Source organism: Rhinatrema bivittatum, chromosome 2 (assembly GCF_901001135.1).
Source record: "Rhinatrema bivittatum chromosome 2, aRhiBiv1.1, whole genome shotgun sequence".
Lineage (NCBI taxonomy): Eukaryota > Metazoa > Chordata > Amphibia > Gymnophiona > Rhinatrematidae > Rhinatrema > Rhinatrema bivittatum.
The window spans coordinates 596102219-596123964 of NC_042616.1; the positions used below are offsets into that span (position 1 = coordinate 596102219).

The window sequence follows — 21746 nt, forward strand, 5'->3', positions numbered from 1 at the left end:
GTTAGGACTTTTCAGCTTGGAGAAGAGACGGCTAAGGAGGGATATGATAGAGATGTTTAAAATCATGAAAGGTCTAGAATGGGTAGATGTGAATCGGTTATTTACTCTTTCGGATAATAGAAACACTAGGGGGCACTCCATGAAGTTAGCATGGGGCACATTTAAAACTAATCGGAGAAAGTTCTTTTTTACTCAACGCACAATTAAACTCTGGAATTTGTTGCCAGAGGATGTGGTTAGTGCAGTTAGTATAGCTGTGTTTAAAAAAGGATTGGATAAGTTCTTGGAGGAGAAGTCCATTACCTGCTATTAAGTTCACTTAGAGAATAGCCACTGCCATTAGCAATGGTAACATGGAATAGACTTAATTTTTGGGTACTTGCCAGGTTCTTATGGCCTGGATTGGCCACTGTTGGAAACAGGATGCTGGGCTTGATGGACCCTTGGTCTGACCCAGTATGGCATTTTCTTATGTTCTTATGAAGCCTGAATGAACAATGTTCAGGGAGTAACACAGAGAGGTGTTGAGGAACAGGCTTGAGTCAAGGCTGGCAGCTATCCGGAGGCAGTGGCAAGCAAGACTGAGATCTTATCACGGAGATAGTCAAGCGTAGTCAATGATGCACAGGTCTGGGTCTGGAGATAGGCAATAGCGTAAGGCGAAGTAGAGGTCTGGGTCTGGAGAAAGGCAATAGTGAAATCAGGCGAAGCAGAGATCTGGGTCTGGAGATAGGCAATAGCGTGGTCAGGTGAAGTAGAGGTCCAGGCTCGGACAGAGTCAATGGCGTGGTCAAGTGAAGCAGAGTCAAAGTCTGTGTAGGCAATCCGAGGTATGGAGCAAGGCAAGAACAAGTAGACGGGAACCAGGAACAGACGAGAAACAGGAATGCAGGGATGAGACGAATCTCTAAGTGGCAACGAGTACTCGACCAGTGAGGAGACCTGTTGCTAAGGCAACGCTAGGGAGCGGAGCCTGTGCTTAAATACTGTAGCTTGTTGACGTTATCATCTGGGGCCACAGCTAGGTCCCTGCCACGGTCCTTACTTAAACATCAATGGTGCGCGTGTCTAGGGAGGTGCGCGGCGCCGAGTAGGAGCATCTCTCTGTGGGCCACGCAGAGAAGCCTAACGAGACATGGTGGCTGGACTGGGAACGCCAGGGACTGCAGCTGGGCCGGAGGCACCGGGAGAAGCCTGAGGATGGAGCTGATGGCCCACCGCTGCCAGCGAGGAGGAGCCAGGAGCTGGAATCATTATAGAAAGGTTAGGGGCCGTGCCATGGGTCTGCCGCAGATGGCACGTGTAAAGCAGGGAAGGACCCCCTTTTCCCGGCATCTTTTTGTCCCATTTCCCTACTAAATTTTGGTGAGAAACTTATAGCTAAAATATTGGCTGACCGACTCGTGGACATTCTACCCTCTCTGATTCAACCGGGACAAGTGGGTTTTGTTAGGAAATGTTATGCACTTACTAATATCAGGCGCGTATTGACAGCTATGGCCCTATGCAGCCAGGCGGAGGAGCCCTATCTGGAAGTCAGCTTTAATGCCGAAAAGGCGTTTGATAGGGTGAAGTGGGGAATCTTTTTCATGTTTTGCGCTGTGTGGTAATTGAGGGGTTCTTTTACGATGCGGTTCAGCTCTTGTATCATGACCCTACCGCATTTATTGTTGCCAACAGATCGCAATCGTAGGTGTTCTTAGTCCGTAGGGGAACGCGGCAGGGCTGCGCCCTCCCTCCCCTTCTTTTCCTTCTACAGCTTGAACCCCTTCTTTTATCCATCCAATTTGCCCAGATGGTGAAAGGAGTATAGTTTCAAACAGAAGTTTTTAAATGCTCAGCCTTTGCTGATGATATTTTGGTGTTTACTGGTTCGAGGTATAGAGCTGTGTTTATTTCTTAAGAAAGCAAGTTTAGTGGGGAAAAAACTGATTCGCCTATGTTGGAGAAGATCTGAGGTCCCGACTTTCTGGGCATGGCATAACCACTTACACCGAATGATGCAGATGGACAATATGACATCCCGCCTTTCTCCAAATCACCGACACAAATTCCTGCAGATATGGGAACCATATATTCAAGCTCTACCACATAGATCCAGGAGTTTGATTTTGAATGACTGATATCCATTGGCATTGACATTGGTTCTGTACATTGTTGGTACAGTGCTGGACTTGTTTTTCTGAGTATGGGTGGGGGAGGGGATAAAAGGTAGGGTTGTCTACAGTGTTTGCATTTTACTATTGTTATCTCATATTTCTATTTATGGGTGCATCAGAAACCCTGCATCCTAAATCTTGTCAAAACTATTTAAACATAAATAAAAGATGATTATTTACCCTTTCTTATAATATTATAACAAGGGTATACTCCACGAAAATAACAGCCAGCAGATTCAAAACAGACCATGGAAAGTACTTTTTCACTCTACACTATGAAGCTGTGAAATCTTTGCTAGAGGATGTGATCAAGGTGACTAGCATAGTTAAGTTTAAAAGAGGTTTGGACAAGCTTCTGGAGGAAAAATCCATAACATATTATTAGCTAGGTATACTACAGAAAGCTATTGCTGTCCCTGAGCATGAGTAACAGGAATTAGATCTGCTTTATGGGATCTGCCAGGTACTTGTAACCTGGATTGGCCATTGTTGGAAAGATGCACTGATGTGCACTGATGTGCATCTGATGTGCACTGATGTGCACTGATGTGCATCTTTAGAAATAAAGTTCATTAACCCTCCGGTTTTACCTTAAATATAAAAATAAGTACATTTCTGTGATATCTCATTCAAGGAGTTCGTCACTGGCAAGTTTTTGTAAAGAAAATTATTTTGCAGATATTATTGTAAACATTTGTGCAAATGCGCATAAATACCTGTTGATACTTTAAGAAGGAGAATACATTTGGTGGGAGAGAACATGTAGAATGTAACACATTTTTCTATGCATGGCTCAGGACCTCTGTTCCAGGAGAAAAGGTACCAAATTTTGAGTTTTATAACAGTTCTGTTTGAGGGAGTTCAGTGTGTGCACTAATGTTAAACATCTTGGAGTGGTTTTCTTTACAGTTGTGTGTCTTGCTCTTGTGAACTGACTTGTGGTTTTTTTCCCAGATATCAGACTCCACGTTACATGCATTTACATTTTCATCTTCCATGCTGGGTGAGGAAGTTCAGCTTCATTTTATCATCCCCAAATCCAAGGAACACCATTTTGTCTTCGGCAAGCAAGGAAAGCACCTTGAGAGCATGCGCCTACCACTGGTGTCTGATAAGGCAGGTTTATATCGTGTACATCCTTTTTTCCTGCTATCTGATTCTGTCCGTGACAGTAAAAGACAGTTAATAATAATGTGCAAGCTTCCTCTTTACTATTTTATCAACTTACATAGATTCTTTCTTACATCTGTTGGGTCTTTTAGCAAAATTTGAGTACAGTGAAGAGTCCTATTTTCACACCATCAAGTGGCCGCCACGAGCATGGCCTTCTGAATCTTTACCATGCTATGGAAGGTATCAGTCACCTGCACATCCTGGTAGTCAAGGAGTATGAAATGCCACTTTATCGCAAATACTGGCCCAACCACATCATGTTAGTGCTGCCTGGAGTGTTCAACAATGCTGGAGTTGGTAAGCAGAACTTTGACAGGATTTTGTATACCAAAAGCTCTATATAATTCTTTTATTCATAATGGGGTTACATTTTCAAAAAGTATCACTGAAGTTAGGATGTCTAAATCTGTTTTAATTGGCTATTTGTATTCGTTAGACATAGGTAACACTTTCAGACATATCCAGTTATGCTGGTATCGTAGATGCCTAACTTTAGCCAGTCATATAAGTGGATTGTCCAGAGGCATTATTTTCTTTTTAATACATATAATACACTATCAAGAGTACCATATAAATTTTGGAGAACCCTCATATGGAGAGCTTCATAAAAACACTGTTATCATTCTGACTGCCATTCATCACTAAAAGCATTAAGGGTAGCTCTTAATGTTTAATCATAGGTCTCCCAGAATTTTTTAAACATTTTATATTGCTCTATGTGAAGAGGTTTATGGTGACTTAGGTGAAGCATTAAAATATATGAAAAAACCGCCAAAACTTATCTTTTCAGTCCATGATGGAAATCAATAATTTATGACTGAGACTGAGCAGTCCAAGCCAATAAATCAATTCACCAGACCCAAAAGAAAAACCTCATGACACAAGCTGTGTTTCGATGCCTTCATCAGGGGCTAATTGGTCAGCGATATTGCCTTGGTTACTGTAAAAAAAAGGAAGATCGTTATAGCAAATGCATAGTTGGTATTCCTAATTCATAGGATCAACAAACATGCACAAAAAATATACAAAGTGCAAACAGTTACAAAATGCTGAATGGCGTAGAGTCTCTCTCATATGGCTGCCGTTCCAACTGGGCACTGGTAAAAATACGTCATTCAAAAGTCATCTGATGAACCTCAGCCAATCAATGAAAGTTATAAACCATAAGAACATAAGAAATTGCCATGCTGGGTCAGACCAAGGGTCCATCAAGCCCAGCATCCTGTTTCCAACAGAGGCCAAAACCAGGCCACAAGAACCTGGCAATTACCCAAACACTAAGAAGATCCCATGCTACTGATGCAATTAATAGCAGTAGCTATTCCCTAAGTAAAATTGATTAATAGCCATTAATGGACTTCTCCTCCAAGAACTTATCCAAACCTTTTTTGAACCCAGCTACACTAACTGCACTAACCACATCCTCTAGCAACAAATTCCAGAGCTTTATTGTGCGTTGAGTGAAAAAGAATTTTCTCCGATTAGTCTTAAATGTGCTACTTGCTAACTTCATGGAATGCCCCCTAGTCCTTCTATTATTCGAAAGTGAAAATAACCGAGTAACATCTACTCGTTCAAGACCTCTCATGATCTTAAAGACCTCTATCATATCCCCCCTCAGCCGTCTCTTCTCCAAGCTGAACAGCCCTAATCTCTTCAGCCTATCCTCATAGGGAAGCTGTTCCATCCCCTTTATCATTTTGGTTGCCCTTCTCTGTACCTTCTCCATCGCAACTATATCTTTTTTGAGATGCGGCGACCAGAATTGTACACAGTATTCAAGGTGTGGTCTCACCATGGAGCGATATAGATGCATTATGACATTTTCCGTTCTATTAACCATTCCCTTCCTAATAATTCCTAACATTCTATTTGCTTTTTTGACTGCTGCAGTACACTGAGCTGACGATTTTAAAGTATTATCCACTATGATGCCTAGATCTTTTTCCTGGGTGGTAGCTCCTAATATGGAACCTAACATCGTGTAACTACAGCAAGGGTTATTTTTCCCTATATGCAATACCTTGCACTTGTCCACATTAAATTTCATCTGCCATTTGGATGCCCAATCTTCCAGTTTTGCAAGGTCCTCCTGCAATGTATCACAATCCGCTTGTGATTTAACTACTCTGAATAATTTTGTATCATCCGCAAATTTGATAACCACACTCGTCGTATTCCTTTCTAGATCATTTATATATATATATTGAAAAGCACTGGTCCAAGAACAGATCCCTGAGGCACTCAACTGTTTACCCTTTTCCACTGAGAAAATTGACCATTTAATCCTACTCTCTGTTTCCTGTCTTTTAACCAGCTTGTAATCCACGAAAGGACATCGCCTCCTATCCCATGACTTTTTAGTTTTCGTAGAAGCCTCTCATGAGGGACTTTGTCAAACGCCTTCTGAAAATCCAAATACACTACATCTACCGGTTCACCTTTATCCACATGTTTATTAACCCCTTCAAAAAAATGAAGCAGATTTGTTAGGCAAGACTTCCCTTGGGTAAATCCATGTTGACTATGTTCCATTAAATCATGTCTTTCTATATGCTTTACAATTTTGTTCTTGAGAATAGTTTCCACTATTTTCCCCGGCACTGAAGTCACGCTCACTGGTCTATAGTTACCCGGATTGCCCCTGGAGCCTTTTTTAAATATTGGGGTTACATTGGCCACCCTCCATTCTTCAGGTACAATGGATGATTTTAATGATAGGTTACAAATTTTAACTAATAGATCAGGAATTTCATTTTTGAGTTCCTTCAGAACCCTAGAATGCATACCATCCGGTCCAGGTGATTTGCTACTCTTTAGTTTGTCAATCTGGCCTACTACATCTTCCAGGTTCACAGTGATTTCGTTCAGTTCGTCTGACCCATCACCCCTGAAAACCATCTCCGGAACTGGTATCTCCCCAACATCCTCATTTGTAAACACGGAGGCAAATAATTCATTTAGTCTTTCTGCAATGGCCTTATCTTCCCTAAGAGCCCCTTTAACCCCTCTGTCATCTAATGGTCCAACCGACTTCCTCACAGGTTTCTTGCTTTGGATATATTTTAAAAAGTTTTTATTATGAGTTTTTGCCTCTATGGCCAATTTCATTTCAAATTCTCTCTTCCCCTGTCTTATCAATGTTTTACACTTAGCTTGACAATGCTTATGTTTTATACTATTTTCTTCAGATGGATCCTTCTTCCAGTTTTTGAAAGATGTTTTTTTGGCTAAAATAGCCCCTTTCACCTCACCTTTTAACCATGACGGTAATCGTTTTTCCTTCCTTCTACCTTTCTTAATGCGCGGAATACATATGGACTGCGCCTCTAGGATTGTATTTTTAAACAATGTCCATGCCTGTTGAACACTTTTAACCTTTGCAGCTGCACCTTTCAGTTTTTTTCTGTTTTTCTCATTTTATCAAAGTTTCCTTTTTTAAAATTTAGTGTTAGAGCTGCAGATTTACTTATTGTCCCCCTTCCAGTTATTAGTTTAAATTTGATCATGTTATGATCACTGTTGCCAAGTGGCCCCACCACCGTTGCTTCTCTCACCAAATCTTGCGTTCCACTAAGAATTAAATCTAAAATAGCTCCCTCTCTTCTTGTTGGTTCCTGAACCAATTGCTCCATGAAGCAATCATTTATTACATCCAGGAACTTTATGTCTCTAGCAAGTCCTGATGTTACATTTACCCAGTCAATATTGGGGTAATTGAAATCTAACCATCTTCTCTGAGGTTTTTTTAATTTACGATTATTCTCCTTTTGACATCTAGCTGTAATTTATAAAACAGTGGACATCTAAATGTAATGCCTGCATTTAATCATGCACCAGGTATTAGAATACCTAAAAAAAGAACTTGTTTGATCTGGTAGTGTTTCTGTAGCTATTTTTACATTTCTAGCAACAATGTAGACGTACAAAAATATTTATACTATTGGACTGCTTTGGTTTTAGAGATGTAAGTTGACTCCTTAAGTATCTTATTCTATTACACTCTTCAAATTATCCATCCCATTGGGATACATTTGTTCAGGGAGTATAACAGACCAGAGCCACCACGAGAATCTGCTAAAGAGCACAATAGAGATTTCTTCTGTTCCAGCACGTGATGTTTAGCAGTACAGGTCCTGTCCTCCAGTTATTATTCTTATCTCAGTAGAAAAGGTCTATGGTGCTTCACTGAGGCCAACCCCCTCACCCTCCCAGACTTTACCAGAACATCCCTGGTGGGCCAGAGGGGCCTGGAGCACTCCCAAGCGTCTGGTCCCAGTGTTGCCATTTTTCAAAATGGTGCAAGCCAGCTGAGGTCCTACCTTTGCCCCTAACTTTGAATCAGATACCGCAGATTGACATTTTTGAGGCAAGTCACATTATTTGATTTCCATTTATTAGGCTAGTAATGAGCTGATTAACATGCAACTCATGCTCATGGTGCTGGGGAGCAAAATAACGTGTGGTATTTCAAATACCACGTGATAAATGCCTAACACAGCTTAATAAATGAGTCCCTTAGATTGTAAGCCTTCCAGGGATAAGAAAATACAGTAACTAAATATAACTTGCCTTCAGATACCATTGAAAAGGCATGAACTAAATAAATAAAAATAAGGCCTCAAGTAGAATCACATGATGTGGTAGGCTTGGTAGGCTGCTGCCCGCTGAGCTCCGGCTGCCACCCCAGCTAAATCCTCTGCCATCGTGTCTCCCAACTATCTTTTTTCCACTGCTCGACACTGCTGCACACTTCCCTGGACTGTTTTTCTGTTTGGAGAGCAAAGACTGGGCCCTGCATGGCGTCGTGCGCGATAAAGCAGGACAAAGAGAAACCAAAGGCCTCTGACTCCAAAATGGCCGGCACTCCGTCTGTGCTGGACGCGCCAGTAGGTGAATCGCTGAGGACAAAATTTCCCAGGCCGTAGTGTCAGCCCTAGACATGCAACTGCAACAAATATCTGAACAGATCGCAGAGGTTTGGGCTACTCTTTCAGAATTTGATGGCCGGGTGGAACGAGTGGAAGGCCGCGTGGGGCTCGCCGAAGATGATATCTGGGCCCTTGAACACCGTGTCGACGAGTTGGAGAAACAGGCGAAGGCGAGTGATGATCTCGAAAATCGATCCAGCCGCAATAATTTGCGCTTCGTCAGGATGCCAGAATCCCTGCCCGAATTAGAACTGCAGCGATTATTAGAAACCTGGCTATTAAGCATAGTCCCATCGCTTGCTTCGCCATCGGTGGGATTGCTGGAGAGAGCACATAGGCCGGGCCGCAGGAATGAGGGAGATGCAGAAAGCAGATCGAGAGTGATTATTGCCCGCTTCCTTCATTTTGCGCATAAGTTTCTTGTTCTACAACACTATCAGAAGGCGTGCAAGCTTTTCTATGAGACCCTTAGTGTTTTGATTTTTCACCGCGGGTAACCCTCCAAAAGAAGGCGTTTTCTGAGGTTTGCTCCAAACTATTCAATAAAAAGCTGCGTTTCGCCCTGATGTTCCCTGCGAAGTTGAAGATCTCTCACCAGGGTCGAACCAAATTTTTCACCTCAGCATCGGAGGCCCAAGAGTTCGTGCAGACGCTACCGGGTCCGGAAACTTCCTCATCGCCATAACCTCCTGGTAGTCTTTTGTTGGATGTACAATCTTTTCTCCGGTGATTCTTCTGATTGATTTGCTGGCAACAAGAGATTTCCTGGTGTAAAATTACTGCATGAGACGTTGGATTTCTGTGGCATCGCACGGTTGGATCAAGATTTCTGACAGCCTACGCTGGGTTTCTTTTTGTCCTTTATCTGAAAAGGCCAAATCAAGCTGGGTCCAGCTGTATGGGTTTTTATTTCTCTCTCTTCTCATATCTTTTTCATCGGGAGACTCATGGATATTGTACTTGTTTCATGGGTTTTACTTTTTCATTTTAGTGTTGTGCGTTAACTCTGTTCTGTTTTTTTTTTTCTCTGGCTGGGTGGCAGCCAAGCACATGTTTCCATCCCGTGCTCTTTATCCCTATATCTGGGATCGATGAGATATTTTTGGTCAATGGGGAAGATCTCATCCTCTGCTCCATGGCCCGGCCCAGAGGTTGATGGCTCTATTGAGGGGAGGGGGGGAGGGATTGGGAGGGTTAAGGTCCTTACAGAGAACCTCTCTCAGAATAGGCTTACAGTTTGGGATGTTTGTTCTGGGTATTTCTTCAGTGTATGTATTATATGTCACTCATTTCTTTTCTCTGTTATATCGCCTTGCCCTTGGAAGAGTGAGTCAGGGCTATCTCTCAATGCTTTGGATACTTTGCTGTTGCGCACATATTCTCAGTTGGAATGAGCTATGGCGGTGGATATGGTAACATGGAATGTAGCAGGACTGGGAACCCCCATTAAGAGGGAAAAGGTGTTGGCCCGCTTAAACAGACTCCATGCTAAAGTGATTTTGTTTTACAAGAGACTCACTTGCTTCCCGAGGAAATCATCAAATTACAAAAGAAGTGGGTGGCACAGGTTTTTTACGCCATGAGGAACTCTAAAAGTAGGGGGGTAGCCATTCTTTTTCATAAATCCGCTCCCTTTAAACTTCAGGAATCTGTAACAGACCCTCAGGGTTGCTATCTTATTCTTAAGGGGAGCCTGATGGGAACTCCACTGCTCTTGGCATCAATTTATGCTCAAATTCTTACGACCATTCTTTTTATACTACTTTACTATCTCACTTCACCAAATTGGGGGAGTATCCTATTGTGATAGGGGGAGATTTCAATTTTGCAATAGACCCGATGTTGGACAAACAGCCTCCCAGGGGCGGCCATCAAATTTGTGAATCTAAGGGCCTATGCAAACATCTCCAGCTTTTAGATTTGTGGAGAACGTTACACCCAGGTGAGCGTGAATTCACACACCTCTCACGGGCTCATAACACACGCTCCCGAATAGACTACTTCTTAGTCTCTGAATCTATTTTTTCTGGTTTCACTAAGTCTACTATCGAAGCGTTATCTGTCTCGGACCAATGTCCAGTGGGGGGCACTTTTAATAAGGGTACTGGGGCGCCACAGGGCTAGTGGAGACTCCCATCTTTTCTCTCTACAGATCCAGAATTTGGGCTCTATTTACAACGGAAGTGGCGTGACTTTATGTAAAACAATAAACAACATCTGGATCAACCAGTTCTCCTTTGGGAGACGGCAAAAAGTGTATTGCATGGGGATATAATCAGCTACGCTAGCTTTAAAAAGAAAAAACTAGATTCAGATATTATTTCCCTGGAAAAACAGATGAGAGGCCTTAAGAGGAAACTAAATGTGCAAGGGGACTGTTGCGTTCGTGCCTCTTCTCGCCCCTCGCTCCACCCTCTCTACCTGGGATGCGACTCCCTTCGGCTCTGACGGACAGTGCAGCCGCGGCTTCTCTCCGCCTCCTTGGTCCCGGTTCCCCCGGGCTGGCCTAACGCTTCGGATCCGCTATGTTCTTGATGACATAACGGCGCGCGCGCGCTCCAGACTTTGTGCCAGCAAGGGCACGAACCTCAGGGGCGTCCCCCCGTAGTGACGTCATCCATTTGCACTTTAAAAGGTCTTTGTTTGCTAACCTCTAACAAGTTAGCAAGGAACTCCAATGGGACTTGCTTCGGCAATCCACGATACTTGCAGCAACGATCCGAGTCAGCCGGGGAACCTGTACCCACTGCTCGGCCTATTCAAACTTACCAGGAGTACCCGCTCCACGGGGGGCTCCGCTCTCTCTTCTTGATTTCAGATTGTCAGAATACTCGGAAGACTCCTCGTTTCCTGGAAGCGATCACGGGCGTGAACACAGTGAGTTCTATTATCTAGGAATTGGTACTCGCTCCACGAGGGCCTACATTCCTATTGCTCTGAAGACTCCCTTCTGTCCAAGACGTTATTGCAGGTACAGAGATCAAGAGTTAAATTGGCAAGATTACAGATAGGAACCGGTACTCACTCCATGTGGGCCCACGTTCCTAGAATCTATTACAGACTCTCTCCTACTTTAGAAGCCATTTCATATACAGCAATTGTGAGTTCTTATTACAGACTGTTTGTGGGAACCAGTGCTCGCCTACAGCTCCTGTTCCTGAATGTACTGAAGAACCTCTGTGGCATAGAAACCATTACAGACATCTACTATTGTGAGTGTACCATCTTGTATCCAGTATACCCTGTCTACTCACTACTTCTAGTCTCTCTCTACAGCTCAGCGACCCAGAGATTATATTCCAGTATTAGAAGGACTTCAGCCTTGCCGAACACATCGAATCTCCACTGCCACCTCTGGTGGTCCAGTTTCCAGTCTATTGTGTTTATCTCATATTCTAGCCTAGCCAGTGGTTCCTCTCAGGATCTCCTCCTGGAGGCGCTGTCATCTACCATCGGCCCAGGGATTCACCATTTCCTCAGGTGGTCATTCCTTTCATTATTGTCACCTTGTGGGAGCCAACTACTACAGACCAATAACTCCGCTCACGGAAGTTTTATATATATATATATATATATACAGATTACTACTTCGTAGCGGGGGGCATGATAGATTGCTATCTCTATAGCGAAGTACTATATACCTATTGCCAACTCCTCTTCCTTGGAGAGTTGATCCATAACAGATTGCTACTCCTTAACAGATTGATACAGTTTGCTACTTCTTTTCCTTATAGCAGCATCTAACAGCAGTTGGCTAATAGAATTACAGATAGCTAACTCCTCCCTTCTGGAGGAGCAGGTCATGTCATATCGCTACTCCTTCCCCTTTCAGGAGCACAGCAGAACAGCTTGCCAACTCCACCCTCCTGGCGGAGTGAGCGACAGCAGATTGCTAACTCCTCCCCTCTGGAGGAGGTGAGCGTAACAGATTGCTAGCTCCTCCCCCTTGGAGAAGGAGAGCATAACAGATTGCTAACGCCTCCCCTCTGGAGGAGGTGAGCATAACAGGGACCCATCAGTGCTCCTCAGTTTAAAGCGATGCAGGCCGCTCTTAATGACTTATTGCACGCTAGGGCTACTAGAACCCTACGGCATCGACAATATACTTTTTTTCAGTTTGGGAATAAAGTGGGACGGCTTCTGGCCCATTTACTAAGGGCACAGGACTCCTCCAAATTTATAGCCAATCTCAAAGATCCTCAAGGCAATATTAAAACCTCCTCTACTGATATAGTGGAAATTTTTTCGAGTTATTATAAGGCCCTATACTCCGCAGACCCAGTGGACGAAACCGCCATTGCTGATTTTTTGCGCACGATTTCTCTACCTTGTCTGACAGAGGCTCAACTTTCTCAGCTACAAAGACCTATAGCAGTGACAGAAGTACTGGAGGCTATTAAGGCTTTACCCGCCCATAAAGCTCCAGGTCCAGATGGCATGACCTCTATTTTTTACAAAGCCCTGATAGATGAAGTGGCACCAGTTCTGGGCTCGGTATTTGAAGGGATGGCTGATTGGCAAGAGATGCCAGCTACTATGCGAGCAGCTACTATAGTTGTTCTACCCAAGGGAGGTCGGGATCTGCTTTTGCCCTCATCCTACAGACCAATTTCACTGCTCAATTTGGATATTAAACTTTTTGCTAAAATTATGGCCAATAGGTTAAAACCTATTATGCCCTTACTGGTGTCCCTGGATCAAGTGGGCTTTGTGGCTGGAAGAAGGTCTACTGTTAACATACATAAGGTACTGACCGCCTTGGAAGTCTGTCACTCGTCCAATATCCACGAGCCTCTACTAGTTACCTGTGATGCTGAGAAGGCTTTCAATAGGGTCGCCTGGCCATTTTTGAAAATGGTTCTCAGTAAGATGGGGTTTACAGGGCGAATTTATGATTATATCACTCTACTTTACATTAATCCCTCGGCACAGTTTTTGTTAAATGGTCAGCTATCTGCCGAGTTTTGTCTGCAGCGGGGTACCCGACAGGAGTGCCCTCTTTCGCCCCTGTTGTTTATTTTGACTGTAGAACCATTGGTGAGTAAATTGAAAGCAACCCCAGGGGTCACGGGCATTCCAGTGGGAGGACACACATATCTAACGCTCTTGTTTGCAGATGATATTTTGCTTTTACTGTCTCACGCCCGGAAGGCTCTCCCACAGGCCATCAGTATTTTTCATGCTTATCAAATGCTGTCTGGATTTAAACTAAATCTGGATAAAACCGAGGCCTTGAATCTTCATGGATCTTTGAAAGGGCAGTGGCCAGACTTTCCAGTGAAGTGGACAGATATTGCAATTAAGTATTTGGGCATTATGTTGCATTCTGACCGCAAGAGATGGTATGCCCTAAATATACCGCCTACGATTGACAAAATGAATAAAAAATGGATGGGTTAATGTTCTCTCCCATTAACTATCCATGGGCGTATTGCAGTGATTAAAATGGTTATTGCACCTCAGTTGATATATAAGCTATCTATGCTCCCGTTTCTTCTTCTTTCCCGGGATCACAAAAATATTCAGAAAGCTGTGAGATTATTCCTTTGGCGAGGCAAGAAGGCTCGGTTTTCCTACTCTACTATGATGGTCCCGAAATTTCAAGGGGGCTATGGCCTTCCAAACTTTCAGAGGTATGTATTCATGGGCGGCGAATCTCTGCTTTCTGGGGGACTGGGTGCTGGGAACTTCAGAATACACAGGCCCTCAACTCATCCGAGCTATATGCTCGCCCTTCGACCCCTGCTTTATTTTACACGCTCAGGTCCAGAATGCCCTCCCCATGGCACAGCAATTCAGCCTAGTGAAAATGATCAGGAGGGTTTGGGGGCATACTCGTCGTCTCTTGGGGTTAACCATCCATGTATCTTATCACTATCCCATGAGGGGCTCTACTTTAGAGTCTTTCACTTATATCCCAGTGCACCACCAATTTAATCTTCTCCCAAATTGGCCTCTTAGGGAGCTTCTTGACCCAAAAACTGGACAGTTATGGACCTTTGCTCAATGTCAGGAGAGGTTAGGCATGCAACCACATCATTTTTTACTTTATGGGTACATCCGAGCCAAGGTGCAGATTTTGTTGAAAGGTATAGAGGGGGATACTGATAACTCCATTCAAGACGATCTTTTTGAATGCTTTCGGGCAAAGAAGGGATCGTTGTCATGTTTATATGCCTTTTATTAATCTGTACACAAATACTATTAATCTGTACACAAATACTCTGTTTTTACGAATCTACTTCCAAAATGGTCACATGACTGCGCGGAGGAGTTGGAGGAGAATATGCTCAAATATTGCTACCTCTCCATATACAAGATCACTAACAACGTAGGATTACGGGAATTGCAGCAGCGGATATTCCATCGCTTTGTCATTTCGCCTGCACGGGCCTATAAGATGAGGCTCATTTCGTCAGACGCTTGTCTCAAATGTGGCCTGACCCCAACTTCATTAATGCACTGTCTTTGGGAATGCTTGCCTATTCAACTGTTCTGGGAAGCTATTCGTTGTCAGTTATCAAACATTTTTCACAACAATATACAAAGGTCATGTTCTTTTTGTATTCTGAATAATGATGCTGGGGACTTAATTCTCAATGTTGACAATGTGGGGTTTATGTCTAAAGCTTGTTTGATTGCCAAAAAATGTATTATGCTGCGATGGATAGACACCAAGCCCCCTTCACAAGCGTTAAAGGCCACTCTAATGACAGAGCTATATCAACTAGAATATGGGTCCATGTATAAGCGATTTGGTCCATGCAAGAAACGCCTTTTTCATGAAATATGGGAGGGTTATTACCGAACCCTCTCACGATCTATCCAAGATTTGGCTCCATTGTCTGGGATATCGGATCTGAATGACTGATTTTCCTTTCATTTTTCTCATTGTCGGGGTTTGGGCGTAAATGTATTGACTTCTGGGAGTGGCATATTCAGATGGGTTTTATGAACATGTATGTTGTTTGACTGTGCCAGATTCTTTTATTTTCTTCTCTCTGAGGTTCTCTGTAAGGAGGGGGGATTCGGGGGGGGGGGATGGCTGGGGGTTCAACTAAAATCAGGAAAATGTTTTGAGGTTCCTTTTTGTTGTCATTTAAACTGGTTCGGATTGTATTGTTCATGCCTCAATAAAAGATATTGAGGGGAAAAAAAGGCCTCTCATCCTCTGAACTTGCAAAAGAAAGGCAGAAAAATCATTGTTAATTGATATAGAATGGTATTGCCCTGATATCTGCTTTTATGTCCCTAGGATATTTAAAGAAAAGGAGATGTATTTCTCAAAGTTTCATCAAGGTTTCTCAAGCACACTTAGTCATCCTGAGGCTAGTCAAAAGGGATACCATCCTGTAGAAGTGACATTTGCTATAAATGTAGTTTTGAATATGAGCATGGAATCTATTTTGAGCAGAGATGAAGCTGTAAGTGTTTGCCCTGCAATCTGCCTTGTATGAGGTATATCTACCGAAGGTGACAAATCCCTGGTTGTAGCCGTAAGTTAAAGAAGCAAGTGCAAAGGACTGACTAGCATTAATTCTAATTCCTTAGATTTGGCAATATTTATCTAAATATACTGTAGTTGTTTTTGGTTTTGTTTTGTTTTTTGATAGCTTGGCAGTTTTCTTTTGCTCCTTCTGGCTTCCAGTTGGTCGGAATTCTCCTTTCTTGGCAGATCTGGATTTATTAATAGGCAAGCTAAGCCCGTACCTAGGGCAGAAAACTCTGGGGGCAGCATATGGGGCAAAATATTTGCTGCCTCCAGTCCCATTCTACTCCCTTCACTGAAGAGGAGGAGCCACAGCCACCCCACCTCCCAATGTAGCTCATCAGGGTGAAAGAGCAGTGCCCCCCACTCCTTCAATGTGGCCTGCTCTACCAAACTCTTTCTCCACTCCCCACCCCTCCCCGCATCCTGGTAGGAGAGCGGTACCTGTGGCCCAGTGCTTGTAACATGCCTCTCCTGCTCCTGGCTTCTCTTCTAAAATTGAAAATGTCATAATGACTCTGTATCGCTCCATGGTGAGACCGCACCTTGAATACTGTGTACAATTCTGGTCGCCACATCTCAAAAAATATATAATTGCACTGGAGAAGGTACGGAGATGGGTGACCAAAATGATAAAGGGATTGGAACAGCTCCCCTATGAGGAAAGGCTAAAGGGTTTAGGGCTGTTCAGCTTGGAGAAGAGATGGCTGTGGGGGGATATATGATAGAGGCCTTGAAAATCTTGAGAGTTCTACAACGGATAAATGTGAATCGGTTATTTACTCTTTCAGATGATAGAAGGACTAGGGAGCACTCCATGAAGCTAGTAGCAAATAGCACATTTAAAACTAATCGGAGAAAATTCTTTTTCACTCAACACACAGTTAAGCTCTGGAATTTGTTGCCAGAGGATGTGGTTAGTGCAGTTAGTGTAGCTGGGTTTAAAAAAGGTTTGGATAAGTTCTTGGAGGAGAAGTCCATTATCTGCTATTAATCAAGTTGACAGGAAGTAGCCTTCTATTACTGGCATCAGTAGCATGGGATCTACTTAGTATTTGGCATCAGTATTTGGCATCAGTATTTGGCATCAGTAGCATGGGATCTACTTAGTATTTGGGTACTTGCCAGGTACTTGTAGCCTGGATTGGCCTCTGTTGGAAACAGGATGCTGGGCTTGATGGACCCTTGGTCTGACCCGGTATGGAAATTTCTTATGTTCCTGCATGAGTCTAAACACTAATCTAAACCGCATTACATATACTGAGGACAGGAAAAGCCAGTTAGGTAAACCGGGCTACTAGTTCCACCTCCTGTTTTGTTAGCCAAGGATGAGAGAGAAGAGAGGGGAAATGAGAGAAATGAAGGGATAGAGAGAGGTTCTGGGTAACAGGAAGAGCTATTTTAAAGCTTAGAAAGGATGTAGTAGAGACTCAGAGATTGGTGCAGAAGAAGAATGAAGACATGGGAGAGAGATAACTCATTACTGGAGGGAGCAGAGATTCAGATGTGTAGGGAATTAGGAAAGCAGACATTTGGGAATTGGTGGGAGTGGGACAACAGGAACTCAATGATTGGGAAAGAGTATGAGTATAGAGAGCAAGATGGGAATAAGGAGTTGAGAGATGGTGTAAAGGGCCTTGAGGGGTGAAAGGCAATGTAAAGGTACTGGGGGCTGTGGATGGGGTGAGAGAAGAAAGGGACGGCTCTGAGGAGGGATGAGGAGAATAGAAATGGGGGATGCTGAGAAGGGGTGAAAGAAAGAGAGAAATGAAAATGGGTAGGGGATGAGTACAGAAGTTAGAAATGGGGAACAAGGGAGTGGGTGGAAGAGAAGAAAGGGAAATAAGCTGATAAAGAAATGAGATACAGAGGAGGGAATGAGAAGATTTGGAAGGAAGGTAAAAAGGGAGGAGATGGATGACTGGGAAGGACAGTGAGGGTAAAAGACAGAGAGGTGGAATGGGGGAGATGGAAGATTAAGACAATGAGGAGGGTGCAAGGCAATAAAAGATGTTGAAAGATGGAACGGTGGGAAAAGTAAAGAACCACTTGCAGGCACTGAATACTTTTTTTGGGAAGACTCGCCAACATGTTACAGTAGTCAAATAGCGGGCATATCGGTGTCTGAACCATCATTCTAAAAGCTGGAACATCTAAAAATAAACGTAACCTCCTCAACTGACTAAGTCTAAAACAGACCCTTTGGACCACCATATATGGGCATCCATACTAAAAGACTCATCTAACAATACCCCTAAGTTCCTCACCTTTGACTTTTTTTCAATGATCTTGCCCCCTATATTCAAACCTAATGTTCACTTGGGATATCCTCTCCTCCCATTCAGTTTTCCCTACATTCACCAATAGTTTCTGGGATTCAAATCACTCTAATATCCTCCTCAACCTATCCTTTATCCTATTCACTGATTCATTGGTTCCCTGAATGTCGATAGCTGGTAGGGAACCAGGAGATGGACCATCATCAAAGTCCTCCAGATTGAAAAAGGCATCGGGTTCCATCTTTTGATCTTCAGCATCGGGAAGTTCCATGCCAAGCATTGAGAGAAGCTGAAAAAGCATCAGCATCGGTCTCCATTAATGCCCGATGCTGATTGCAGGAGGTGGTTCGCCCTAAGTAGCTCTGTGTTGAGCAGAGCTCATCCTCTAGACACACCGGGTACTCACAACAGTCTCCAGTCTTCCTGGTATCAGTTATCGAACCTCCTTCCTGTTTCAAAAAAAATCTGGCCTTTCCTCCTGCCTCCCAGTCGATGTTGGCAGTCTTCAACGAGGAGTTGGAAAAATGGATTAGGCAGTCCATGGAAAAGGCGACGCAAAACCTGAGTGTCAGAGCATCAAGAGCATTGAGGCCGGCATTGACACCACTGGCGCCAGTCTTCCCACTTCATGGTCACAACTTATGCAGCTAACTTTTTAGCAAAAAGGAAACAGACGTGCTATGTGAGAGAATTCTGGAGGTGATCAAGAATGTACCTTCATACGTAGCTGTATAATTGTAGCTATCGTGTCTATAAGCCAAAAAGTGCAAGGCTTTAAAAATCATTAGGTACCTTGATCATTGTGCTTAATTTTTGTCGCACCAATAGCGGTTATTGAGCTTGTTGATTTGCACTTACTTGAATTTCATATGTCACAATATGCCACTTATCTTGTGATGAAGTCAGATGGATGTGTTTAGACTCTGGCGAAAATTATATAGCCGACATCCAGATGTTTCGGAGCAAAAAGCTCCTTCTTCACGGGCTTGAAACTGCCAGGGTATCCGGCAGCCAGAGCTGCTCTATAGCGTGACCAAGGTGACTGTAAATCTGTGCAACAAAATCAAGTAGTGAGAGAATTCCCTTAGTTATTGAAAATCACTTAACAGTCGGTAACACAGAGTGGAGATGGATACATACTTGCTGCGTGACACGGCAGCGGGCCGCTGCTCTTCAATATATCAATCAAGAATGATGCGTGGGAAACTGCACTGAGGTGCGCTTGAAAAGAACCCCCGTTATTCCTTGTTGAGGGAGTTTAAAGCGGTGGCAACATTGCCACTCATAAAGACTGCAAAAGATTTGTGTGAAACATTATATGAGAAGAATAAATTGCTTAAGGTAGAAGCACCAAACCTGTTCATCCATACTTTATGGATCCGGAGATACTCACTGTGAATTTATAGGACGGCACCTTCAGATCACCTCCAGAATTCTCTCACATAGCACGTCTGTTTCCTTTTTGATTTTTGATTTCCTGCTATTTACATTGGGTCTTTGTATTAAGTAGTATTTATGCTAACTTTTTAGCAGCATAAGTGATTTATTTAGCTGAGCAGTGGCCACTGAACGTAGGCACATTTTCAGGAGTCACTACTTAGCCATATAAGCTATATTTATGCAGCTAAATAATGTCTACAGTCTCTGATATCACCACTTGGTTTAAATATTTTGTTGTGATTTTTTTTTCTTTGGTTCTTTCAGTAATGTCATATAAGAATACATGCAAATCTTTTTGCTCTGTTAATACCCTCAGCATTACTAGTTATTTTGTTTTTGTAAGACATACTTTGGTGTGAATTGTATAGGAAGAAAGTCACTCTGTAGTAAAGTTTTGAATTAACTTTGAGATTCAAATGATGACAGGTTGGTATATATGTTCGCAGGAGCTGCAAGATTTCTTATAAAAGAGCTATCCTACCACAATTTAGAGCTGGAGAGAAACCGTTTAGAGGAATTGGGTGTCAAACGCCAATGTGTCTGGCCCTTCATTGTTATCATGGATGACTCTTGTGTTTTATGGAACATTCACAGCATCCTAGAACAATCAAGGTAAATGGAAGAATTATTTGGTTGATCCTTTAATTGTTGTTGAAAAAAGAGTTTAAAACCCATATAGGAGAAAACTGGTGAGCGCACGAAGATTTAAAGGACTTGAGGTAGGTCCACTCCTCTCTAGTTTTAAAGGTGATGTAAGCACATGGGCTGCTAGTTATAGGTTGTACGTTGGGATTTCAGGTTTCAGGAGTTGGAAGGGGATTAAACAGGAAAAAATAATGTCTGTATGTGTGCAATGTGTACCTCATGTCAAACTTTGCAATGTATGTATTAACATTAATGGAAAAAACAAATTAAACATAAGCCCAAAATCACTTGTTTTTACTTATTTGAACTATCAAGCATTTTCTGGCAGCATTATATTAATTTTCAAACTCTGTCTATTTGAATAATAAGTTCATATATTGAGGTCTCCTGGCTGAGGTGATACCACTGTAGGGATTGACTCAGGATCAGTGGTGCTAGTACATCCCTTGGACCACTCTTTAACTTCCATAATGTGTCTGTACAGACCCCAAATGTCATACGATTTATACACAGTCACGCTCTAGGGCTCTATAGATTAGGACTTGTCGCCCAGTTACTACTCTTAGTTGGACTTGGCCAGTGCGTGACAAGAGGTCTCCAAATAGCATTAGCTGTGCAGGAAGTCGAGTTGAAATTGGAGCGGCCTCGGAGGGAACTTTCTTTCGCCCTCCCCTCACCTTCCCCTCCCTTCCCCTACCTAACCCACCCCCCCCGGCTCTATCTAAACCCCCCCTTACCTTTGTCCCTCGATTTACGCCTGCTAGAAACAGACGTAAATCTACGCACGCCAGCAGACTGCTGGCGCGCCGTCATCCGACCCGGGGGCTGGTCCGGAGGCCTCGACCACACCCCCGGTCCCACCCCCGAAACGCCCCGCCCCCGACACGCCCCCTTAAAAAAAAACCCGGGACTTACGCGCGTCCCGGGGCTCTGCAGGCGCCGGCGGCCTATGCAAAATAGGCGCGCCGGCACGCGAGGGCCCTGCTCGCGTAAATCCAGGCGGATTTACGCGAGCAGGGCATTTAAAATCCACCCGAATGTCTTGGTTCAGACGAGCTGGAGACATCGTATTAAATTTAAAAATGAGCTTCTGCTCTGTTCTTAATAATAACTGATCTAAGTCACCTCCTCACCATGATAATTTTGGTTTACATATTACGCAAAATTTATAATCTTCAAAATTATGGTAAGCTAACATGGAATGTTCAACTAGTGGTTTGCCTTCTGCCTTTCTTTTGATTGCACTTCTGTGTTCCACTAATCTTTTATGTAGTGGTCTTATAGTTTTGCCAATATACCATTTGTTACCTGGCAGCATAGATTACGCCTTCGCTCTTACAATTAGGGGTATATTTTCTAAAAGTGCGCCCGCGCGTACTTTTGTTCACGCACCAGGCGCAAACAAAAGAATGCCAGATTTTATCTTATAAAATCCGGGGTCGGCGCGCGCAAAGGGGTGCACATTTGTGCAACTTGCGTGTGCCGAGCCCTGCGCACGCTGCCTGTTCCCTCCGAGGTCGCTCCAAAATTGGAGCGGCCTTGGAGGGAACTTTCCTTCGGCCTCCTCCCATCTTCCCCTTCCTTCCCCTAACTAACCCACCCTCCCCAGCCCTATCTACACCCCCCCTAC

General features: G+C 43.5%; 1 protein-coding gene across 5 annotated transcripts in view; it reads left to right on the plus strand.

Annotated features, from left to right (window-relative positions):
- The window catches only part of GREB1L (GREB1 like retinoic acid receptor coactivator), a 729370-nt gene that overhangs the window by 658049 nt on the left and 49575 nt on the right, over window positions 1–21746 (plus strand). For all 5 annotated transcript variants that reach the window (XM_029591103.1, XM_029591107.1, XM_029591104.1 and 2 more), the window contains 3 exons: window positions 3114–3275; window positions 3422–3629; window positions 19918–20083. In XM_029591103.1, the coding sequence (XP_029446963.1) occupies window positions 3114–3275; window positions 3422–3629; window positions 19918–20083 (536 nt within the window). The remainder of the gene's footprint in view (window positions 1–3113; window positions 3276–3421; window positions 3630–19917; window positions 20084–21746) is intronic.